At 40.8% G+C, this 23,247-nt stretch overlaps 1 protein-coding gene across 4 annotated transcripts in view; it reads right to left on the reverse strand.

Moving 5' to 3' along the window:
- Positions 1-23,247, reverse strand: part of ARMH3 (armadillo like helical domain containing 3) — a 129,848-nt gene that overhangs the window by 85,793 nt on the left and 20,808 nt on the right. For all 4 annotated transcript variants that reach the window (XM_065638488.1, XM_065638491.1, XM_065638489.1 and 1 more), the window contains exons 11-20: positions 22,425-22,485; positions 21,404-21,450; positions 20,637-20,712; positions 17,897-17,990; positions 12,955-13,056; positions 8,270-8,328; positions 6,798-6,863; positions 5,641-5,710; positions 4,047-4,107; positions 1,096-1,184 (exon numbers count right to left, since the gene is read on the reverse strand). In XM_065638488.1, the coding sequence (XP_065494560.1) occupies positions 1,096-1,184; positions 4,047-4,107; positions 5,641-5,710; positions 6,798-6,863; positions 8,270-8,328; positions 12,955-13,056; positions 17,897-17,990; positions 20,637-20,712; positions 21,404-21,450; positions 22,425-22,485 (725 nt within the window). The remainder of the gene's footprint in view (positions 1-1,095; positions 1,185-4,046; positions 4,108-5,640; positions 5,711-6,797; positions 6,864-8,269; positions 8,329-12,954; positions 13,057-17,896; positions 17,991-20,636; positions 20,713-21,403; positions 21,451-22,424; positions 22,486-23,247) is intronic.

Here is a 23,247-nt window from a genome sequence, read left to right on the forward strand (position 1 = left end):
CCTTAATTAGGGGCATCCACTTCACCTTCTACAGGAATAAATTCGGAAGTCTGAATGGGCCACATGTCACACAAGGCAACAATTTAATAACTGCAAGTGACTCGGATAGTTTGCACTCAGCTGTGCAAAGCTACTAAAGGGAAGTACTCAGTGTTAATTGAGAACAGCTTCACAAACCACTCATCACCACCTTTTTCAAAAGTCATCCTCTCCCAGATTTCTGATGGGAGTTGCAATACACCAGCCAAGTCACTGATCCTAGGTCTCAAGCGCAGCTCCAGGAATACACGAGTAGGGCCACGTTCCCTTGAATTTTCATAAACCTCTTGTTTAAGCCACAACAGCTAGGGGATTAAGTGTACTTCCCTAGCTGAGATACTTCACTGCTTGCAAAATAAGAACAGAAGCACAGACCATATCCACGACACAAGCCTGTTAAGTCTCGTCATCCATTCTCCTACCCCCTTCCTCAGACCTCCCACACGATGGCATCTTTAAACACTCCTACAAAGCTACGTCTGCTAGATTATGAGTCAAACTCCATAATACTTATCTATCTCGGGATACCAGTGACATGAACCAGACTGACTACCATCACTGCAAAGGTCAGAGTTAAAAGCCTCTCTTCCCTCCCTCTGACATTTCTAGGTTGCTCTCTTCAGAAGGAGCTACACACACTACTCTATATGTATCCATCTCTTACAGCAAAAAGTAAGGTCCGCCTCCCTTTACCCAAGAGCCTACCTCCTTTCCACTCACAAATATCTGAGAGAGGAACACTACTGCATAAAACATAAATCTATTTCTCCAATCAGGTGAAGAAAGACTCAGGTAATGAAACAGAAAAACAAAGACATTTGGATACCATGGTGATCATGGCCAGACAAGAAAGTAAATTAGCTACTATTATGATAATGACGTGGCTTTCCAAAAGAGGTAATTTGCATGTAGCAACTACGAAGCAAAATAAAGATGCTTTAACAGAATTGCTGGTTGCTGTTTAACCCCGCAGCAATGGAACAAGCAGTCACAGCCACCAAACAGCCACCCACTCCGGGCTTTTCATATTTTACTGTCTCTGCAGATGCAAAGTACCTGACCAGAGCTCCCTCCAGGTGTAATGAAGCCTCACTCTGCATTTCTTCTGGTAGCACAGCAGCTTGTGCACAATCTGAATGCACCTTCTGGAAAAGAGATGGCAAACCATCAATTACATTGTATTTCTCAGCAATTCCACATAGAACCTGGAAATGTCTCCAAAATCAGCAGCTGGGAAACAGACAAATTCAAAGCCTGTCAGAGGAGGAAGGGGCTTGTGGTTTTAGGCTCCTAAAGGGAAGTAACACCTACAAGAAAGAACCAGAGGAGAGGAGAGAAAGGGGCCTGTATACCAGTTTTAGCTCAACATGATTGGACCAACTACAGAGGCAAGTTTGTTGTTTATATTTAATTAATACCTTCCACTCTTTGCTGCCCTTACCTGAGGACCTCATAAGCTCTACAAAAGGAATTACTTAACTTGCAGGCTCCGTATGTATGAGACACAATGGAGCTTTTCAGTTTCTTTGGCCTAAATGATGAGGCTAAAGGAAATGACAAAGTCAAACAAACTGCAGGATTTTTAGTTTTGCTGAGGTATACAGTTTAATTTCACAAAAAAAAGCTTTCTGACAAATTTTCCACTCTCCTTAAACAAATAATTTAAGTATGAGCTTTGGAATGATCAAGCAATACACCTACAAGCTCTGAAATCCCCCAACATACAGCTGGTATACTTGTGAAGTCCCCAAAGCCTGTTGGTGTCCATAGCATCTAGCGTTCATCTAAACTCTTAGGTGCACCAGTCTTCTTCACAAATACCATCAGAACTAAATATACAATATAATGAGTAAATTCTCCAGTGCTAGCTATCATTAAGGACAAGACAGAAAATATCTACAAATTCGAATTTGTTAGACCAAGCTATTTTTAGTTAATGGACATTTTGAAAAAAAGCAGAACGAAGACTTCAGAAAGGAAAAACTCCTTTTTCCCCCAAAATCCTTATTTCTCAAAACCACATTATCTCATTAACATCAACATTTCTCTGAAAAGATACTACTGAAATACACTACGTATCAAACACAGAGAAATCAAATTAAAAAAAAAAAAGCATGGAATTTATTCAAAATGGGGTGAAGTGCTCACAATAAGGCTTTAAAAAGCCTTAAGAAATAATATGTAGATGGTATACATTTTTTTCCAGACTGCTAGATGATCCCAAAACTACCATGATGGGGTAAAGATTGAAACTAACTTTAAATGAATCAAGGTAAAACCATCTATGATAGCCAAGCATCACATTAAGTGCTGTATTTCAAATTGGATTCTCATAAATTCAGACAGCTGTCTTCATATCAGGAACAGCAATTGCTCTGGGGAGAGACCTGCTATTTCTGATGTTACTGGTACCAGACAAAGCCCAGTACCTTTCTACCTGTGTATTTGCTTGGCCGTAAGACTAAAATTGGCCTCTACAAAAAAAAAACCTGTTTAAGGCACTGATCAGAGAGAATCTGGCAGTGGCTAAAAACCATTTCTTTATAATTACAATAGCTGTTAATGCGAAATACTCTGCAGACACATCTCAGCATTGAAACCTTGTGGTTGTATTCAGTAGCCTACAGCCTCCTCAGTGAAATCAAGGCATGGAAGAGGAGGGATGAAGAAGGACACAACAGTCCTAGTATCCCTGCCTAAAGAGCCAGAGCACCAGCAGCCAGCCTATAGACTCCCAAACCACACTGCTTCAGTTATGAAACTGCTTTAGTTAGGAAGTTATCCATCCTGGTGGGGTGGTCTTTGTTTTTTAGCTTTGTGCCAAAGATTTGTAATAGACATAATGGGACAAAAAACACCCTTGGTCAAAGCAACCAGGATTTCTCTTTTAAAAATTAATGTGCTCTCCCTTGAGCAGCTTCATATTGTCACCTTTTAAATGTATTGCAAAGAAGTATGACGCTATTTGTGCATTCAGAACACCCACTTGGTCTGCAATAACCGCGCCTGCTATGGGCTGGTTTCAGACAGGAGCGTAATGAAAGGACTGCACAAACATGCCAAAAGGAATGGATACAGATGTCTACTGATGGTTTCTACTGCTCATTATTTTCATTCTCCTGGGGTTTCTAGATGTGACCTTACTTTTGAGCCCAAGTATTTCACACCTTTCTTGTGAAATTCCAATGCATTACACCCAACTACAACTAATTCTGTAAACGTCATTAAAAAAACATTTCTCACAAACTCAAAATTGAACTGTACAACTCCTGCAAAGGCACCGTAGTGGCAGGGTTATTTGGGCAAAAACAGAACATGCTAAAAAGTTACCTTAAAGGAAAACAGCCTATGTTATGTATCTTTATCCCTTCTACAGAATGTAGTGCTGTTCAAGCCTTGGGGAAATTCAGTACTGTACAAACAGTCAGAGTGAAGCCAACGATCTGCTGAAATCCTATTTCTGCCCCCCAGGCTAAAGCAGAACAAAGCGTTCGAGGGTCCTCCTGGGACATGGAGTGCTCGTGTGTAGCTCTGTCCTCTGCTCTCCTTTTCCCCATCGCTAAGTTTTACCCCTTGCTGCCTAGCAGGCTATTTCAGACTTAAGCCTCTCTCCCACACTTCACGCTGCCTTCCAGGCCACACATCAGTCATCCTTGGTTTTTCAAAGGTGTCTTTTCAGTTTCTACACTAAGATTCAGCTTCTAGAAGTAGGGACTCCTGCAATGACTGTGTATTATGAAACTTCTTTCAGATTGAAAAGCTCTTTGTATTTGATCAAGTAGATGAGGAAATCTGTCTGAAAGGTTGAAATTCATTTTGCTTTCAATTTTCTGGCACACAGTGCATTTTAGAAGTGGAAAAAGTTGCTGGAAGAGTTCATGAAAAGCCATCCTGCTCCCCACCAGTCACAAAGTGTTATTTCAGCCAGAGGATTGCTCTATGACTAGAATTCCACCCAAATTCAAACTTCAAATGAAATCATAACAAGTTACCCCAGAGACACTTACACATAGAGATCCATAGGAAATTCTTTCATCATGTGTGTTACAATGAATTCCACCATCAAATCTGACAGAAAAGAAAATGATAAAGTAAGTATTGAGCTAGCTATGGTTAACTTCTAGTATATAACAATGAGGAAGTCAAACTACCTCACCTACCTACCTCTAGCAGACAACAGTCCTGCCTAGATGAGAGAAATTTCAACTTTAAAAAAATTGTTTTAAAGAGAATTAGACATCCTCTGGAATTAAAAGAAAAAAAAAACCTACTGGAAACTGAGGGCATGTAATATAATTTGCTTTGTGGCACTGCTTCCCTATATGTTTTCCCCCACTATTAGTCAAATAAAGAATACACCACAAATTCTGATGCCTAGAATTGCTCTTATATTTCAAGCCTTGTCACTACTGCAAAATTCCATTTAGAATCACATTTTAGAAAATCATTCCTACCAGCAACGACACAAAACACACCCTAGGTGTTTACTTAAAGACATTGTAGAGAACACCTATTTTTCCCTAAAATAAATTCTGAAGCAAGTAAATGTAGTTTGATCTCAACACAGGCTAAGCTTCTGCTTAAGAGTCATTCAGAAAAAAAAAAGGATAACGTCTCTAACATTTAAGGGCTCCCAGTACGAGGATAAGAGGCAAAGAGTATAGAAATACTATTGAAAGAGATAAGTTACTATGGTTCAGCTAATAAATGCTAACTGAATGTGTGTTCTCTGCCCAACACAACTTCAGCATAAAACGCTTAACCTGTGCCAGCGGTAACAATTGTGAGATGTAACCTCCTAGGGCACTAATAGCCCAGCAATATGACTCAATAGTGCCTAATAACAGTCTAGGGAGAGAGTTCATGAAATCTGATAGGCCTAGAAAGATTCTTCACACAGCTGCCGTATCTTGACTTCAACAAACACCTGTTTGAAAATGCTGGAGTTTGAGACTGCTGCCATATCATCAGGCTTAAGAGTCACAAAGGGATCCAGGCTCCATCCATTGCTGCACCCATTTATGCTTTTGGCCTCCACAGCAATGAGTGTCAGAATTTAACCGTTCACTGTGTGAAAAGCTTTCCACCGTGCTTCTATATCCACAGGCAAACCCAGCCCCAGCTACTGACATTCCTACTGTGGTTTGGGTTTGGTTTTTTTTTTCCCCTCAGAAAAGGCCAAACATCCAGTAAACACTTTCCCCCAAACATCTGTGCTTTCTGTAGGTTTGCCCTCATCATATAATCTATAAAATACTTGCGACCAACTGTTACTACATTCACCTGTAATGCTGAATTTGTTAATCCACTGCCCTCCCAATTTTTACTTACCAGGTAAAAGGAGCCAACAGGCTGCTGTAAAACTTACAGTAAATCTATACAGGATTTCTTGCTACAGAGCAGCAATCTTGGATTTAATTTCTCTGAAAGGCAGCCAGGTATAAGGAGGGACAGTCCATTGCTGGAAATATCTTCAGTACATAAATACTTTCCTTTTAAGTCTATCCACTCCTCCCCTTAACCTACAAATCTCATATTTCTATTGCAGAACAAAAGATGTTTTGGGAACCACAAGCACACACGTACTCTAACAACACTCACCGAGCACCGCACACACCAGCGGGCGGCAGGGCAGATTCTTGTCTGCTGCTTTCTTCCGATGTCTCATTGGCTTCAAACACACAAAGATGAAAAGAAGTCAGTAGAAGTCTGAAGTGACATTCTGTGTATTACTGTATTTTTCATGCAAATAGTACCATCAGCACAGGCTACTCTTTCTTTTTCTCCAACTGCTGTCTCACCTATATTAACCCTAAAAGCAATGGCTGGAGCAAAATTGTGCCTGCTTTTCAGCATGCTGACCATTTGGTTTCTGTTTATCTAGCTATGTAACTAGAGGGCACTGTTATATCACAGGGGTGGGGGAAGTAATAAAAACAAAAACAAACTCCACCACACACAGTAATTCCTCTCCCTCACTTAACACACTGATTTGCTCCTGACCCAGAATCTGATCTGCATTCTTAACACCACGTGCAGTATTAAATGGTTTTGGTCTTTGTTGTAACAGACCAGAAAGGCTAATTGAATGGCAAGTTTGCTGTTAAGTGGAAATTACTAGCATTCTTGCCATACACTCACTATAAAGCAAGATGTTTCTTTCTGTCCTAAACTAGTGACACTTTCAAGTGCCGCTTCACTGTCAGATGAGGAGGAACTTGCCAGTACCACAAAAGCAGGACACATCATGTTAGGATAACCATTCAAGTTAATTGTAACTACATGGTTTCATGACGCAGGTAAGGATACTTCCTCCACAGGTATCTATAGGAAAAAGCTCTGGAAAAAAATACTCTACCCATTGAGGGTGAGTCACCCCACCCAGGATGAAGCATAAGCCAAATTACAGCACTTAGTGTAACTCCAGCTGGCTATCAATATATCACAAGGGCTAATACTTGCTGAAGATTAAGGCAGAATGTTCTCTCTGCCACTGATTTCATCAGAGACCTCATAATACACAGCTACTCCCCAGCTACATGAGCCTCTGAATCCCTGACTGTCCTTTTAAAGAAACATTCTGAGAATGATTTAAAGAAAAAAAATCATTCCCCAACTACTGCCTTTCTCAGAGCATTTCCACATGCCTTAGCAATCTAGGTTAGACGTCTGTGACACAGTTTTCAACATACAGGGACTCAAATCCTCTGTGTTCTCATCTCAAAGAGAAAACAGACCATCTGGACGAAAAGACTCACCATCCTGTGTAGGTTTACTCGAAAATTCATGTTGTCATCATGGAGAAAAGCGTTAGCATACTGATCCTATTGAGAAGAGCAAGAAAAGGGGGAAGATATGAATAGCCAATCAAGCACCCAACACCTTCTATTTGCCTCTCAAATCACAGGTGTTTCAGTGTAAAACTCCCAACATATAGCTATAAGGTGAGAAAGCCAACTGTCACCTCCTCTTGTCTCCACCCACACAAAAGTAAACCCCCTCCTAATCCCAATCCCGCTTTATCCAAGTCTGCACTACTGCTTTTTTTGTTAGCAATTTATTTTCCATTCTCCTCCTTTGCTCACCCAAACTCTGGACTACACGCACCACAGTGTTAGGATTTTAACAAGTGCTATATAACACATGTGGTGGCTCTCCAGCGCTCAAGTCCCTGTGACTGTTTGCACAAAGGTTTATATCGGTATTTTGATGGACCCATCATGCCAGAGGTTACTGTAAAACCTGCAGGTGGGTTTATTATCAGCTGTCCCACTCCTCAGGGAAAGTGCAAAGACCAGCTCTAAATCAAAGTGATTCCTCCACATAATGCACAGCCAGGTTGGGTAATAAATATACCATCCATTTAACACGAGAACCAAAACATGCCCTTGCTATATAGAAACAGAATTTCTTATCTTGTATTACCTATGCATCTTATAATCTATCTTACTGTGTATCTTATCTTGTATTATCTATGCATCCACTCCAAGTACTCAAGTGCCAAAACCATTTAATTATAAACATTTGAAGCACAGATTACTAGCTTTCAGACTGCACCCTGAAGAAACATTACTTCAGTATCCTTACACAGGCTATCAACATCGTTGCTTTTTATTCTTTGTTAAGAATGAAAGGTCTGTACTTGCAAGCAAGCAAAATGCAAATGCCACGCAAACTCAGTCACCATTCAGGACATCGGTCAAGCCATTAGTATATACTTCCCATGCGACAGGACCACACTTGGCCAGGAGCTCTGACATAGCTCTGTGATGCTGCTTTCTCACCCTACTGCCACACCTGCTACTTATCTTGCTTGCAGGGACCTACAACCATGCAGCTTTCTTTCACACTCATACCCTTCTTAGGCAGAATGGATATGGCATTGCCCACGTTCACCAGGAACAGCACCAAGCTGAAAGCTGTTAGCACATTACTCATCTAAAAGCCACACCACAAGGTCATTCAACGGCTAGGAGAGAAAAGGCTTATGTTCAGTCTTTTCTCTCTTCATCCCTGGGAGCTGGCTAATCCAAATAAGATGATACAATTTTCAAGTTTCAACACAATTTTAACAGTACTGCATCAGGTTTATTAGCAAAATGTTAAGTGCCTGAAGTCCTCACTACCACTGCCGATCTTCAGCTCCTGGTCAACAGGAGGCAGAGGATATGCACGCAGATAGAACCCTGTAACTCACCATCAGCTGAAGGATGTCACACAAGAAACCTACCTCTGCTATGCACGTCAGGATAATCAGACACAGCTTGCCGCTGTGTAACCGGTGCTCGTCTGCAAAGAAGAAAAAACAAGTCCTGCATGAGCCACACAAGCCTAGCAATGCTGAAGAGCGAGACAGCTGTTGCAGCAAGAGAAAAGCCCAGCCTTGGAGATTTTTCATGCTCCTAGTTCCTACATTACAGCTAACAGTCTAACTACTCTCAGTAAGCGCTCACTCTCCAACCTGACCACTAAATCCCACCAATTTTTCACCAGTCTGAGCCAACAGCAAAGTTTCTGATTTGAATTTCCAACAGCACTGTAACTATCAGTGGAGCTTCTGTCTCATTTAGTTTTACTTCCACAGATGTTCTAAATACTGGGGTTAATCCCCATCTTTCTGTCCGAGCAGAGATGCACTTTTCCCTCTCTTAGACAAGATGGAAAGAAAAAGATTACCTTTGCTGTAGGTTATGAAACAAGCAGCAAAGCTTTGGCACAGCACCACATAGCAGAATGACTCCCAACATTATGCTCAAAGTCCTGAGCTTTAACCCCAATACTGAGACATGACCTACTTTGCTCTGTGCAAAACCATGAAAGGAGGAAGGCTGCAAAGACTTAGCATTTCAAACCAAAGGAGTTCCACCCTGACCATGTTCTTCAGCTTGTTATTCATCTTACAAATTCAAGCAGCTTTTGCCCTGAATGACAACTGGAGGGCTGCAAGACTCACACACAGAGGGACTAAGGCAGAAGAACAAAAATTTTATTTCGATTATTTAAAACTTTTCTCTCTCAGTTTTAACCTTGAAAAAAGGTTAAACAAAGGTAAACCAAAAATACCAAGAGACACAAACAGAGTAACTTAGGATGGAAGAAATCTCTGGTCTAATCCTTGCTCAAAGCAGGGCCAGCTAAGATCAGGTTGTTCAAGGCATTGTCCAATCAAGCTCATTTTAAAAAAATCTTTGTTCTTAAAAACCAAACCACTAACTTCACACATCCCCAAAACCACAACAACAAAATCAAAAACCAACCACAACAACATTCCTATAAACTAAATTCTGAGGAAGGTTAAAACTGCACACTCCAATAGCTCCTCTGAAGCGTAAGACTACTGAACACACCATCCCAGACATCTGCCTTAGAGTCAAACTTGGAGGAGAGGGAAACCTGAAACAGCCAGACCACTTTCATATAAATCAGAAGATAGCAGCAGTCAAACTCTTTCTATCCGTGCAGGTCACTTTTACACTTTGCTAGTGGTAGGAAACATAGACCAGCTTAGCCTATGTCCAGGCCTCAGTTTATTGAACTATTGTGCTTGTACAATCAAGAGGCTTCCCCAAGCACTCCAGGGCAGGACTATCGTGCAAGTTGCTACACACCTTCTTATGGAACTTCCTTAGTATAAATCACTTGACACAAGTAACTAAATTTGCTGCAAGCCTTAGGCCGCAAGCTGTGACCTTTCTCTTCGATATGTCAAACTTTTAACCCACTTAAGCAAAGAAGGGTCAGTTCAAGACAGAAGATAAGGGAGCTATGATTGTCAGCAGAAGCTGCATCCATCCCTAGAGATAAGTGAAGGAATGGAATAGCACATTTAGAAACAAGAAACAGCAGAATGTGAGAACATACTAATGTTTTGGCTATTGCCAGGGAGACCAAGGACCTTTTTCAACTTTCCAGTTGCAGATACAAAAAGCAGGTGACAGAACAGCACCTAGACTGACATCCAGGCTGGTCAGTGAGAGAAAAACAACCACCCACAGAGGTAAGAAATGGCACACCTGATGAAAATGAAGGGATCCAATGAAGAATGGGGACATCTCAGACCCTAATTTTACAACTGGCCCAAACTGGCATGCGAGAGGTGGGAAACTTAGATTGTAAGGGTATAATTACCCAGAGATTTCTTTGTTTGGGGACCCTCTCTGGCGGCACCCAGCTCGAGCTGCTTTCTACTGCTATACCTTTCAAAATAAATTACTTAAGAGGAATTTCTGGAATTCATAAGCAAGACTTTGCTTCAGGAAACCGGGAGTGAAGAAACATACTTAACAGCTAGTTAATGTGTACATGGTAATCTACAAAAATAGATAGAATGGGCTTAGCTAGGTGTTCTGTCTAGTTTGATACCTCTTTTTGTTTTCTTTTCTATGCTACTGAGGAACAGATATTTACTAACAAGATGTGCCCTAAAGTGTGCTGATTTAATCTTGCTGCACTAAGATGGATGAAGAGGAATTTTGGAATGGGAGAGTTAAAAGTCTCTCCTATGACTCCTTACCTCAGCTAAAATGTTTAAGTGAAAAGTTTTCTACTCCAGCAAAGCAGGAGAAATGGCCTCAAAGAACTCTGATACACCAGAGCCTTGTTATTTTTCTATTGTGAGGTCTCATTGTATATTTTTGTAGGTGCTGCTACTACTTCTCTCTCTGGGAATCATGCTGTAAAGGCTCCTGTTTCGCACCAGGTACTTTGCCTTCAGACAGTGTGTTGTGAACATCATGCCATTTTCAGCAGTTATGGGGCAGCTACTTGCACAGACACTTCGTACTTTCATAGCATCCTTCATTAAAGGAACAAAGCAGACCACTTCCTACAGGGAGGTATATCAGTGTGAACCCTGTTTTACTGATAAGACAAAATGATGCAGAGTTTTTGTTTCTCCCAGAGCAGCTGCCTCTAACTGACACAAGAGAGAAAACAAGAGGAAGATCTAGCAAACGCAATCTATTAAATTATGCTCTCTGGAACACGACCAAAACAACATCTAGTCCTGGATGTGGAACAAACCAGTCTCCCACCTGTCCCCACCTGTCTCCAGACACATGGAGTAAATTAGACTTATTCATTCTTCTTCTCTTGTGGCTATATTGCTGTCACATGCTTGGTCTTACACAAGAAGAAAAAAAACCGTTAGGCATGGCCCCATTATCATCAAAATATAAAGACAGGAATATACCCACTAGAATTCATAAGCACCAGTTTGAAAGGCACAATTTTTTTAAACAATCAGTCAGTGGAGCTCATTGTCACATACTACTATGCTGACAAGGAGATTAAGTCTACAAGCCATGCAAATTTCAAATGTTATACAAGCTAGAACCACAGTAAAGAAAGAAACATCAACTCCTGTCTCATACCAGAATAAACTCATCTCTTGCTGGCTTGTTTAGTAAGGAATCCTCTCTATCAAATTTCACTCCATCTGACACTAATCCAGTCTGGCAATTCCTGAGGCACTATGCAGACTTTTCAACTTAGAGTAACTAGTAAGTGCAGAAGCTAAATTGAAAAACATAAAATTGTTCCATCTGAGAGTTGGATCAGTGAGAAAGACCCTGAGAAAACCAAATGAGAATGATGACAGAGCTGGTGAGCCCTCCTCATGTGTGTAATCTATAAGAAATGACTGAGCAAAGATTGAGGTGTTTCAGCTTAAAGACAAAAGCAAGAGGAAACATGAAAGCAGACTTCAAATACATAAGGGCTGTCAGAAAGAAGAAAGAAATAATCCATTCTCAGTAGCTATTTTGGAGAAGATCACTAGTAATTAATTTAAATGATAGCAAAGTATTTAGGACGCACATGAAGCTTTCTCACAATAAGGGTAGTTAAACACTGGAATGGACAGTCTAAAAATGATGCTCTATTATCAGAGTGTCTTTATCCAACCTGTTAACAACATCTCTGAGAAAAAGATACAGGTAAACCTGAGTCTGCCTTTGCTTTGAGGGGTGTGCTAAATATTTTCATGAAATCTTTCTTGGTCCTAATTTCAATTATTCACTTTTCCCTCAACTACCTTGCATACTGAACAAGAACAAGACAGCCAGGTACACTTTGACTGCAGGCTAAGTAGGTACAACGAAACTCTCCTGCCTGCTTTTTTATAAAATGCCGAGCATTCAAGTTCAATAATCGACGTATCATAGCTCTGCAGCCATCTCCCTATTTTTGTTCAGTTGTTACATCTAACTTAAGCACAAAAGTTGGTAATGAGCTGAAATACAGTACAAAGATCACTTGTTATGGCCAGGACCATAGTGTGAACATAGAACCACTGGGCAAAACAGCACCCTTGGGTGTCCTGAGCAGGAGATGAAGCAATACTTCAACTCCAGCAAGCTGAAATTAACCCCCACAAAACTATCAGGAGAAACAAAAAGCACAATATATAAATGTATCTTGTCAAGCAAATTACTGCTGGTAGAGTGTAAGTCACTGTTGTCCTCTTTACAATTGAAGAGCTGTCTGTTTAACCAGCAAGTACAAAAGGACAAATGAAATATTTCCTCCAAACGCTGACCTTTGCCTCCTGTGTCAGCTTCCAAATGTTCTCGAAAATACAGTTTGCTGGTACATGACTTCCCCTCTCTCATAGACAGTTGGGAATCAGATATTCTCACACCTCCTACATAGGGACAGGCTTGGTTATTAGCTATTATTATTATTATTTATTATTATTCTATTCTTTCCACATTTGACTTCTCTCCTGCCAGCATTAGGTGTCTCCCCATCTCATAACTCTTATCTTGCAATAAGAAAACATTTCATTTTCTGAAAAGGTGGAATCTTCAGTCCTCTAAAGGGACGCCAGTTAACTTCTATTTCTGGAGTAACTAGACATGTTCTTATGCCCTCCTGACTTCAAGAACCACTGTTTGCTGCATCAACAGAATTTACCTTTTGTGTCCTGCATCACAATCGAGCTGTACTTCAGGAAGGTTATCAGCAGGTTGCTAGTTTGCACATCAGCATCCAAAGGCAGCTCTGCAGAGCTTATAACTAGAACAAAGCAGATAAGACACATTTAACCTCCACAAATACAAGAGATAACTATACAGAGAACTAAGCCCCAGATTCACAGATCCGGGATAGGATCAGCTTAATTGCAGGGTCACCTGACCTCCTCCTCCTTCATGACCACCTCGCAAAGATTTTGTTTTAAAGACTTCAACAGCACCACCCCCCCAGAGGCCATTTCTCCTGCTCTAAGTACATGTTGTGGTACCCAGCAAAGTGATACTCCTCTCTGATCTGCCCCCCACTGCCACCCTGAGGGAGATCAGCCTGCTGTTTTAGCACTCATAAACATTCCCAGCCTAGGGAACTCAAGATATTCTCACCAATATCCTATTAATTCTTACAACCAACACAGCTAACATTCACACCATTCGTAGTCTGGAAAAAAAAAGAAACACATGGCCAGCAAAGATCCCTCTCTGTTTCAGCAATTTTGGAACTTCAGTTCCAAAAGGTCCACATCAATTCCCTTCTTCCCTCCAAGTAGTAGCCTCTCTTGCAGAAGCAACACGAGGCAGTAATGTAACAATTATTGCATGACAAAAATGGTAGAAAAGAGAGGTAGGAAGAGCAGTTTTATAAAAATCAAGAAGCAGAAGTAATCATCTCTTGTGCTACAGAAATCACAACACAGCAGGGAGCAGAAATGTACTTTCCATACCTGCAGCAGAACAGCAGTTCATCGGCACTTCTCTAGGATATGCTCCTTGTTACCACCAGCTGCACTTTTGACACCTTAACACTGGACATCATCTGCCTTAGACTTTACAAGAAGGCATCGCAATTACTCAGCTAATTGCACAGTGTGCCTCCTGCTCACTCCCCATGTACCATCTGAAACACTGAGTTTATGAGCTGTCAAACATCTATCATGTGACTGAGCCACATTTTTACTGATGACTGAGCCTGAGCTGTCCGTAAGGGCCATTCTCAGCCTCCTCATTCAGAAACGCTTTATGAGAAATATTGCAACGGGGGAAATAAAAGTGGAAAAACGCACCACACATTTACCTGCAGATCCTGCCAGATAAGTCTGATATCTTTTAAGACAGATTAGCTCAGACAAAAAAAAAAATAAAAACGCATACCACACCACACTGATGGAACTAGTCTAGGAGGACTTCAGTAAAGCCTTTAATGCAGTTCTGTATGAAAAATTAAGAGTGAAGTAGATAGGTGCGAACCAATACAGAAATGTAAAATATACTGAAGATCTGTCAAAGGAGAAACAACTGGAGAAATTACTACTCTGGGAAGCAGTTACTACTTGTATTCCTTCAGTGTCAGTTTAGGGAACAGTCTTCTGTTTTGTGAGTGACCTGGGCACAAGAAACAGCTGTTTGTTAATGAATTTGCTAATTGCAGAAAGTTAGGATGTGTAAACACAGAGGAACATCAAACTGCACACGAAGAACGGGACAAAAACAAGGACCAGATAATAAATACAAGACGAAATTCAACACTACAAGCCATAAGGTCAGGAATTCAGGGATTTATTTCCATGGCAAGCTGAGAGCTCATCAGCTGCAAACAAAATGCTGTGATACCACAGTACACTGTCAGATCATGAGGTGATGAGCTACCAGCACAAAGCACTGAAGAGTAAGCGCAGTCCTACAACATACCCAGCAGAGATAGGAACACATTAATGCCCTGCACAAGATGCTGGTGAGGCCTTGTCCCAAATACTGTGCGTAATTATGCTGAACCCATGTTAAAAGGGGACGAAATCACACTTGAACAAGTTTAGACAAAGGCTAGTAGGTTGACCAGAGGAACAGAGTGCCCTTCTTATGACACAGAAAAATATATAGGTGAGCAGCCCAGTGTATGAAAAAGAGCTACCTGTGTTTCAAAGTAAGGTTAACATCACAATAAACAGGTATAAACTGACAAGAAATGCAGATTGGAAAGTTGAAGATTTCTAACCAAGAAACAAGATGCTGAAACTGCCTCCCAACAGGAGTTATTGGGAAACAAATTTAACAAACTGAGACAGAACTTAACAAATTTAAGGGATTCCGTGATGATGTGCCTGCAAGCGTGAGGCACTAGATTCAAGGAGTCAAGGGGAGCTTTTCCAGCTCTGAGTCTGTCCTGACACAACAATAACTACTGCTCTGGCTGCCTAGGAGCTCAAACTCACAGGTTTTCACATGTAGGAGGTCATAGGTGGCTTCAATTACCATTGCCAGAAGGCCCTCTCTCTTTCCAAGCCATAAAGACAGTCTAAGATAGAGCTCCCTTTGCACTAGAAACAGATCTGTAGACCACTAGGACACACATCTTAAGAACTATATTCTCTCTTTTCCATCTCTCCTCGGGAATGCTCAAGACTTTTCTCACTCTTGACCAAAGAAATGGGTATTTATGACGAGATTTGACCTTGCAAGAAGGAAGGAATTACTCAGATTTTGGATGGCTAGGTTTGGTGCTCTGAGGGGAAATGATTTGATCCTGTATGCAACTGTATTTTGGCTCAGGGAAAAGTCTGTTTTAACAAACTGCCTTTCATAATTCAAGCCTTGTATTCCATAACCCTGTAATGAGGCAAGTAAGGTTTATTTACCCCTGGAACTGGGGCAAGCACAGGCACAGAAGGATGAAAGACAAACCAACAGTAAAATGCAGAATTCTTTAAACTGAGCACTGAGAGGCCCAGAGCACAGCAGAGGTTCTCATGCAGCTCAGGATTATACAATCACCTTGAATACAAAATTGTAGCCCTTGGAAACAACAGGCCAAATAGATCAATGTAACCTCGCTGTTCGAATTGCATCAAAGAAATGATAATGGGGCTTTTAGCTTCTAAAGGCTCCACATCCCCAAGTGTGAGCTGCTTTAGTCCATTCAGTCTTGAAGCTCTGGGGCTCCTGACACATTGCTAACGTGCCCAGTCTGATGGCAAAGTCTGTGCAATGAGACTGGAAGCTTTTTCACCCCCAATATTATGAATAGCTCAAAGATTTAGCTAAAAGTCTGAAGAAGGTATTTATATCCCCAGTGGGTCTTTCTGGAGCTGTTACAACGAACGCAGTGAATGAATATTTAACAACAGTAAGTAAACTGACATTTAGATAACTATGGTGACAGGCACACTTGATTTACATATTATGGATCAACAGTTTCTAGCAAAAGTCTCATTTAGAAAAAAAAAAATCACTCTGAAGAACACATCACTGCTTATCCTGGTTCATGCTACAGACCTTGATTTTTTTAATAGACATTTTTAAACTTTAAAAGGCCTTAATTCACACTATAGGCTTACAGAGAAATTTCAAACCAGAATTTTAACCCATTTTTAATCCCAGTCAGTATAAAGAAGTGCCTGAAACCCATAGATGGGTTTATACACATTGATGTAACTTGAAAACAGCTCAACTACTTTTTTTTTTTTTAAATGCAGGAAAAAGAAGAAAGCAATCTTTTAATTCCAAAGCTAAAAAGCCTCTTGCTAACTCTCAGCCACAGGCAAATTTTACAGCTGAGTTGCAAGACCTTAGAAAATGTGGAAATTTTTGACATACCTTTAAAATACTAAAGCGCCACCACTCAAACAGAGCTGAGGTCCTCTAAAAAAAAAAGTCACTGGGAGTAGGGATCAGCATGGTGACAGCAAATAGAAATAATGAATGTTTTCCGATGTAATTGCTGCACATTAAGATCAGCTCCTCTCCTTAAACTTAGTCACCTTAAAAGCAGCAAGAAGCCTCAAGCTTCACAAGATCACTGCCTCTGCTGAAAGCAGGATGGAGTTTTTGTTTTCCTTTTGGGTTTTTGGTTTGATTTTTTTTGTAAATTAAAAAAAAGAGTGCCAGCAAGCTGTAGATGTAGGTAAGCATAAATTCTGTTAGTTGAATAATATGGTGTGTGGGAGGATACATTTGCAATGAACACGTTGAACAGACACCCACAAAACGCCCGTCCCTCTACATTTGATGTTACATGCACAGGGAGACTTGAGACATAGAGGGTTTTTTAACTGAAGCTTTTGATATCCATGGTAACCAGACAGAATTCATCCACAAGGAAGATCATCCTTAACTAGGATATCAAATGACCTGAATAGCTGATATAACTGAGTAGCCCAGGCTGCTTTTCCCCAGAAATATTTCCAAACTGTGCTCTATTCAAACTGAACCTGTTCCTTCACTAAACACTTTCTTCAGATCTAGAGGATGCCAGTAAAGCCATTTGATTTCTTCTCTTAAACTAGGCTATACCTATCCATACATTAAATGAAAAGGGTTTTATTTTAGATTATTTCGAAGTGTATTTATGTGGACATGTAACATCTCATTTAGAAGAAAGATCTCAGGGCAAGCAGTCACTTATGAAGCCTATCAGAGAAAAGGCAGTAAGAAGGAGGAATACCTCCACATCCAGGTTGGATTCAAATCCCAATTAATTCAAAGCTGGGGATAAATGTATTAATGGCAAGCAGGAATCCACTGTGATTCTCTATAAATCTGTTTCAATGACAAATAATCCTAGGCAAAGAACCTGACACTAGAAATATTCATAAGTAAAAGCCTACAAAAAATAACTAATGGGCTGGGTGTATCTTCATGCAGATACTGGGACAGTACTGTTTTCAGAAGGAATACCAGCATAATTCCACTTATTCCATATACAAGGAAAATAAATAAATAAATTCAAGTCAAAGAATCTTGCTCATGTTTAGTAAGGCAAGTTGCTCCAGGAGGAGACTACCAGGTTACATCTGCTCCAGACCTGATTAGTTGCCATCTTGAGAAAATGCTTTGCTAGTTATTCTACAGTTTTTAACTGTTTTTCCCCAGGAGATGATTATATTTCTTACCATCTGAAGAAGGCGGGGTGGTTCCAAGAGGAGTGACAGGTGTCATTGGAATCGGGCTTGTTGGTGTTGTCATCAGCCCCATTTCAGGATGGCTCTAGCAGAAAACACAAATGACCAGACATACACAGGTCAGCAGCTTCCCGAAGCACTAGTCATACAGATCACTGCTTGTCCTGTTCCATGCTCTCACACAACAGACACAACTAATGAAGTTTCAAGAAACTTCAGCTTCTCCTTCAAAAAGCAAAGCTGTGCTTCCTGACCCTGGACATCTACAATTAAACTGTACATCCATTTCTTTACTCCACAAAACATACAAATACATCAGAAAGTGGTGGCTGTCCCCAGACAGATGAAATGGCCTTCCCCCATGTAAATGGGAAAAGGCATGCAGAAGCCTACACCATTTATAGCTTCCGAGTCTCCCCAAAACAACCCAAGGGTGTGCATTTGAAGTCTTCCTCCAAGATCCTTTTATTTCTCTTTCTAAAAGCAAATTCTCTTCACTTCTGCCCTCCATCCGTTCATATTCAAGGATTATGTCAATTTATTACTTCCCTGTCTCACTATAAAGCCCAGGCACTGCAGGAAAAGGGTGCATAATATAAATAACACTATCATTATTGATCCTCTCAGCTTCCATCAGTCGGTTACTCTCCCCATTTCATCTTTGCTAATAGTTTCCTGCCTAATTACTGCTTTGACTTGACTCTTTGCAAGCTTCTGGATCCACACACACTGGCGAGAGTGTAGACAATCTGCCATGCTATTTTAAGTCTGGCTGCCAAACAAAGTGTCCATTTCATAGGACAAGTTTTACATAAATGTATCTTTCACCTTAATACATAATCACAATTTCAAAATAAAAGAACAGGATACAGAACTGCTGATTTGATGTTAGTTCTGTAAGATTTTTCACAAGCAGATATCTTCCACATTTTCTTTGAATATCTCATTTTATGACTAATTCCAAATTTTCTGGGATGTACAGACACACATACCACAATTCAAAGACAATTTTAAATAATTACAGGTACTGATTTAAACTTCAAAAAACAATTTTCCATTTAAAATCTTACATAAAACAGACTTGCTTCCACAGATTTTGCTATGGTGTTTACCTTTCTTTTCCCCAAATGCTAACCATCAGTTGAGAGGTAATAGTGCCACCTAGCAGCAAAAACTGGGGACCAACAAGCCAGTAAGTCTACAAACACCTTAACACTTCAGGCATTAACACAGCTCTTCCTACGTGCCCACACAGCAGCAGGTAGTCAGTCATTCCCGCAAGCCCTGGCAATGGGCACCAACTCAGACAAGAGCAATTATCAGCTTTTATGAGTTTTTTTCCAAAGGACAGCATGACCTACCTTGCCCTCTCTTAAATGAAGGATTACAGACAATCCACTCAAGAACAGACGACCTCCACTTTAATTAAATCCATCGACCAGTGGTCTCTTCAGCTATCACTTTCACAAATAACTAGTTTGTCCTTTTATTTTTAAGAGATTTTACTCCAGCTGCTCTTTTCCTGCCCTACTCTTTTCCCTGCCAAAGGCCTGTCTTCCCTCAGGGATATCTTGACCACAGAAAGGCCTGAGTTGGTATTACACAGAACTGAAAGAGCAGAAATCTCTCACAAGCAGCAGGAATTAATAACTTGGGAAAAGAGAGACAGGGAACCTCAGCAAATTAACAACCCATGGAACAGAAGCTTTCTTCAGAGGCAGTAGATTCACCTATCAGACCTCTTCCATCACCTTTACTGTCAGGAGCCACCAAAGGTCTCCTCTGTCATGGCAAGTGTCTAGCCTGTGATGGATGGCTGCACTCTGAGCACCTGAAATAACTGGGGAAAGGTGTTAACTGTTTTGTTGATGTTATTTTTCTCACAGATTACCAGCGGTACTTACAAGCCAAAATTAAAAGCCTAGACCTGAAGTTTTCCTCAACCCATCAGGCTATCCTTCCAGCTAGCCACAGCACAATCAGCAAATCAGACTAATTACCTGTCTCCCCAGCCACAACTGCCTTTGCAAACTCACACTGTGTGCAGAAAAGCATCCAGATGTTTGTGGTCAGAGGTATGGAGCAGAAGGCTGCCATAGCTCTGTTTCTTCACCAAAAACAGCACAAGGAGGAGTGCCGTGCTCTGGCGACAGTCTCACAAGCAAACGGGATTGGGCTCTCCAAGGAAATTTGAACACAAACCAGTATTTGAAAAAAAACACCAGTTCTCACACGTCAATTAGTCCCTGAGCGAAGGATAGACAGACAACAACACGCAGTCTGTGCACACTCAGACCATCTTCTTTCCCTCAACCCTAACTTAGCAAGGGCATGAATTGCTTTCATAGCTGCAGCAATATTACCTCCACCACTCCACCCACTGCACACTCACTAAAGGCAGTACTGATAGGGCATTCCACACAGCCCTTCCCATTCAGCGGGAAAAATAGCTCATTCTAACATGAGCTGTGCCCTCAAAACTTCACTCATTTTCTAGCAAGGCAGGAAACATTTCCTAAAAGAATAATAAACCCAGGCCCTGGCCTGCTTCTGATCCTTCATGCCCATCTACACCTATAAGTGCATAGGGGGAAAAAGAAAAAAAAAAAAAAAAGAAAAAAAAAACCCCCACCCCAAAACCAAAAAACTTGTCTTCTTACCAGTTCCATTTTTGACTAATCTGAAAAACATGCACTACAAAGAAATGGGCAAACATTGTACTGAAACTCACTTGTGCCAGAACTGTGATGAAATTCCGGTTTAAGTGAACAGCTTCATAGAGGGCCAGAAGGATTGCTTCATTTGTTCTGTGGAAAGCATAGAGACAAAAGCACAGTTAGGGCTAACACCAGATAAGAATCTCAAGAGCAAGCTTTTTCGGAAGCATGGCCCATCCGAAAGAATAAGTTTTTCAACTATATGAAACTCTGCCTCTGCAATCCAGTTGTTCTTCTGATTATTAGTAGTACTTAGCAATCCATAAAAATAGCTATTTTTAGAGCACAACTACAGTCTTTGTTCCCTTCTTGCTGAGTTCTCCCTCGTTGCTCAGTCTCAAACAGTGTTTTCCCTTTAAAGTCTTTTCTATTAAGGGACGGCATTCCTACAGACACCACAAACCCTCATATTAATCACTTCCCCCCTTTGATTTAGAAAACACATTATGGGGGACAAGAGTGCACAAACCATCACTTCCCATCTGCCACCTCCAACACGTCTATTATATGTTAAAAACGCCTCATAAAAAACACAGGTTTGGGGTGGGTTTTTCTATATACACTTCATTACAAGCAATTCAGCTGTGGCTCCTCCCGCTGCACCGTTCTCACTTCAGTGAGAACCCATTGTTTGCAGGGGTGCGGTACCATTTTAGTTACAAGGGAACTGATATATCTTTGGCTTGCTTTGCTACACTAAAACAGCTCCATGATGGAGCAGATCATGTTGATCAGCGTGGTGAGCTGCCAACCATTGTGTAACTAACATCTGTGCACTTACTGGACTGAGATCTTCTCATCAGCATCTGCTATGAACATGCTGCCCACCTATGGAAAGAAAGAGCATTGCACAGGAGGAATTTATGAAAGCTATTCACAAGAGAGAGAGAATACATGGATTTAACCAAATCAGAAGTGCCCTGGGAGAGGTGTTCTCATCCAAGACATACACACAACTGTTTTTCTAATACTAGCAAAATACAAATGAGAAACGAGATGCCCATCTACAAACACATTTCGTTTTGCACTACTGTCATTGACCTGTCATATCACAAAACCAGAAAAAAAAAAAAAAAAGACTGTATCTTGAATGCCAACCTGGATTAATCTGCAATTCTATAAAGGAACAACAGAAATAATTTCTCATCTGCTTGGCCCAGAGCAGTAGCAGTTTCACCCATCCCACTCCTGACATGCAGCTGCCAACACTGAACTCTTGTACTACAGTTAAATCTCAGATTAAAGCAAAGTCAAAATGAACAAGGGTAACAGTGGTCACCCTTTATAACGAAGAAATTCACAAGTGCCTTTGGAGGGTAGCCCTCCAAAAATGCAGGCACTGCCCACTGCAGAATCCAACCTTACTTCATGGCTACAGCACACTCAAAGAAACAGATCTCTAAAGTTCATGACAGACTAGACTTTGCCACAAAAACATTCAGCTTCCCTATTTTAGGCTGCATCAGCAGAGCAGCAACTTGTTTTTTAAAAAAAGTGGCTATTTAGAAGTGTCCAACAAGTAATCGTGATGTTTAAAATAAGGTCAACTAGAATGAAAATGATAAAGGAAAACAGTTTCAATTATCAACACCAGAAGAGAGATCTCATCCTTTTAAAGAGCTTTCCCAGCCACACAACACCACACTCCTCAGAATATAGCCATTTCAGTTGTATTTGGTTTGGATTAGATCAATGCATCTCCTCCAGAACCCACATTCCAAACTCAGTTTTTGGAAATACCCTCCTGCTGAACTTCCATGAAGGCACTGCACCTCTTTTAAGAACAGAAAAACGCCGCTTACCATATTAGTTAGGGCTGAGAAGAAACCGCTCTGGTGCTCCTCTTCTTTATCTTTATATTGCCTGAACAAAAAGGAATAAGGATGAAGCTTCAGGGTTAGAAATAGAACTAGGGTTGTTTTATCTAAATCCCTATGAGACAGTCTTCTCTGATAAGGATACAGGATGGAGAAATCTTCAGCATTCACAATCCCTTCTCAAGAACAGACAAGAAGAGATGCAAAGGCATGTGAATTGTGTAGAGTTGAAGTGGGGTTTCTGAAACATGTGAGGCTGAGCAATGTCTGTGCTGTTCTAGAGGATATACCCAAGTCTACGGTAACAGGAGAGGGACCAAGTGACTTAGGAAATTTTGTCCTGCACTGGCAAAACAGTAATGAACCACACAAACACGTCGTCAGTAACCACAGAACAGTTGGATTTCAATCATCACCTGCTACAGACTAAACCAGAGCTCATCACCCTATGGCCAGCAGAAACCAAGAGGACCATTATGGTTAATAGCCTGATCCTGCCTGGTCCCTCATACGTGGAGTAAGCGAAGCCAACAAATAGTTTGGGTACTCCACATTTAAGCTAAGTTGCTTCACTTGACATTCAAATGGACTAGCAAAGCTCACATGGCCATTTTTTGTGTCTTTTATAGAGGAATCTGATCACATACAATGCAACATGCCAAAAAAAAAAAATCTTTTTTTGGGGAAGGGGGAAAGAGCGAGCTAAGCAAAAGAGGCCATAGTCTGAGACACCTTTTGTCAGAATGAAGGAAGTTGGATGGGTGAGGTTTTTTCTGCTTTACTGTAATAATTCGCTCTGTTAAATTGT

The sequence above is a fragment of the Caloenas nicobarica genome, chromosome 7 (genome assembly GCF_036013445.1).
Source record: "Caloenas nicobarica isolate bCalNic1 chromosome 7, bCalNic1.hap1, whole genome shotgun sequence".
Classification (NCBI taxonomy): domain Eukaryota; kingdom Metazoa; phylum Chordata; class Aves; order Columbiformes; family Columbidae; genus Caloenas; species Caloenas nicobarica.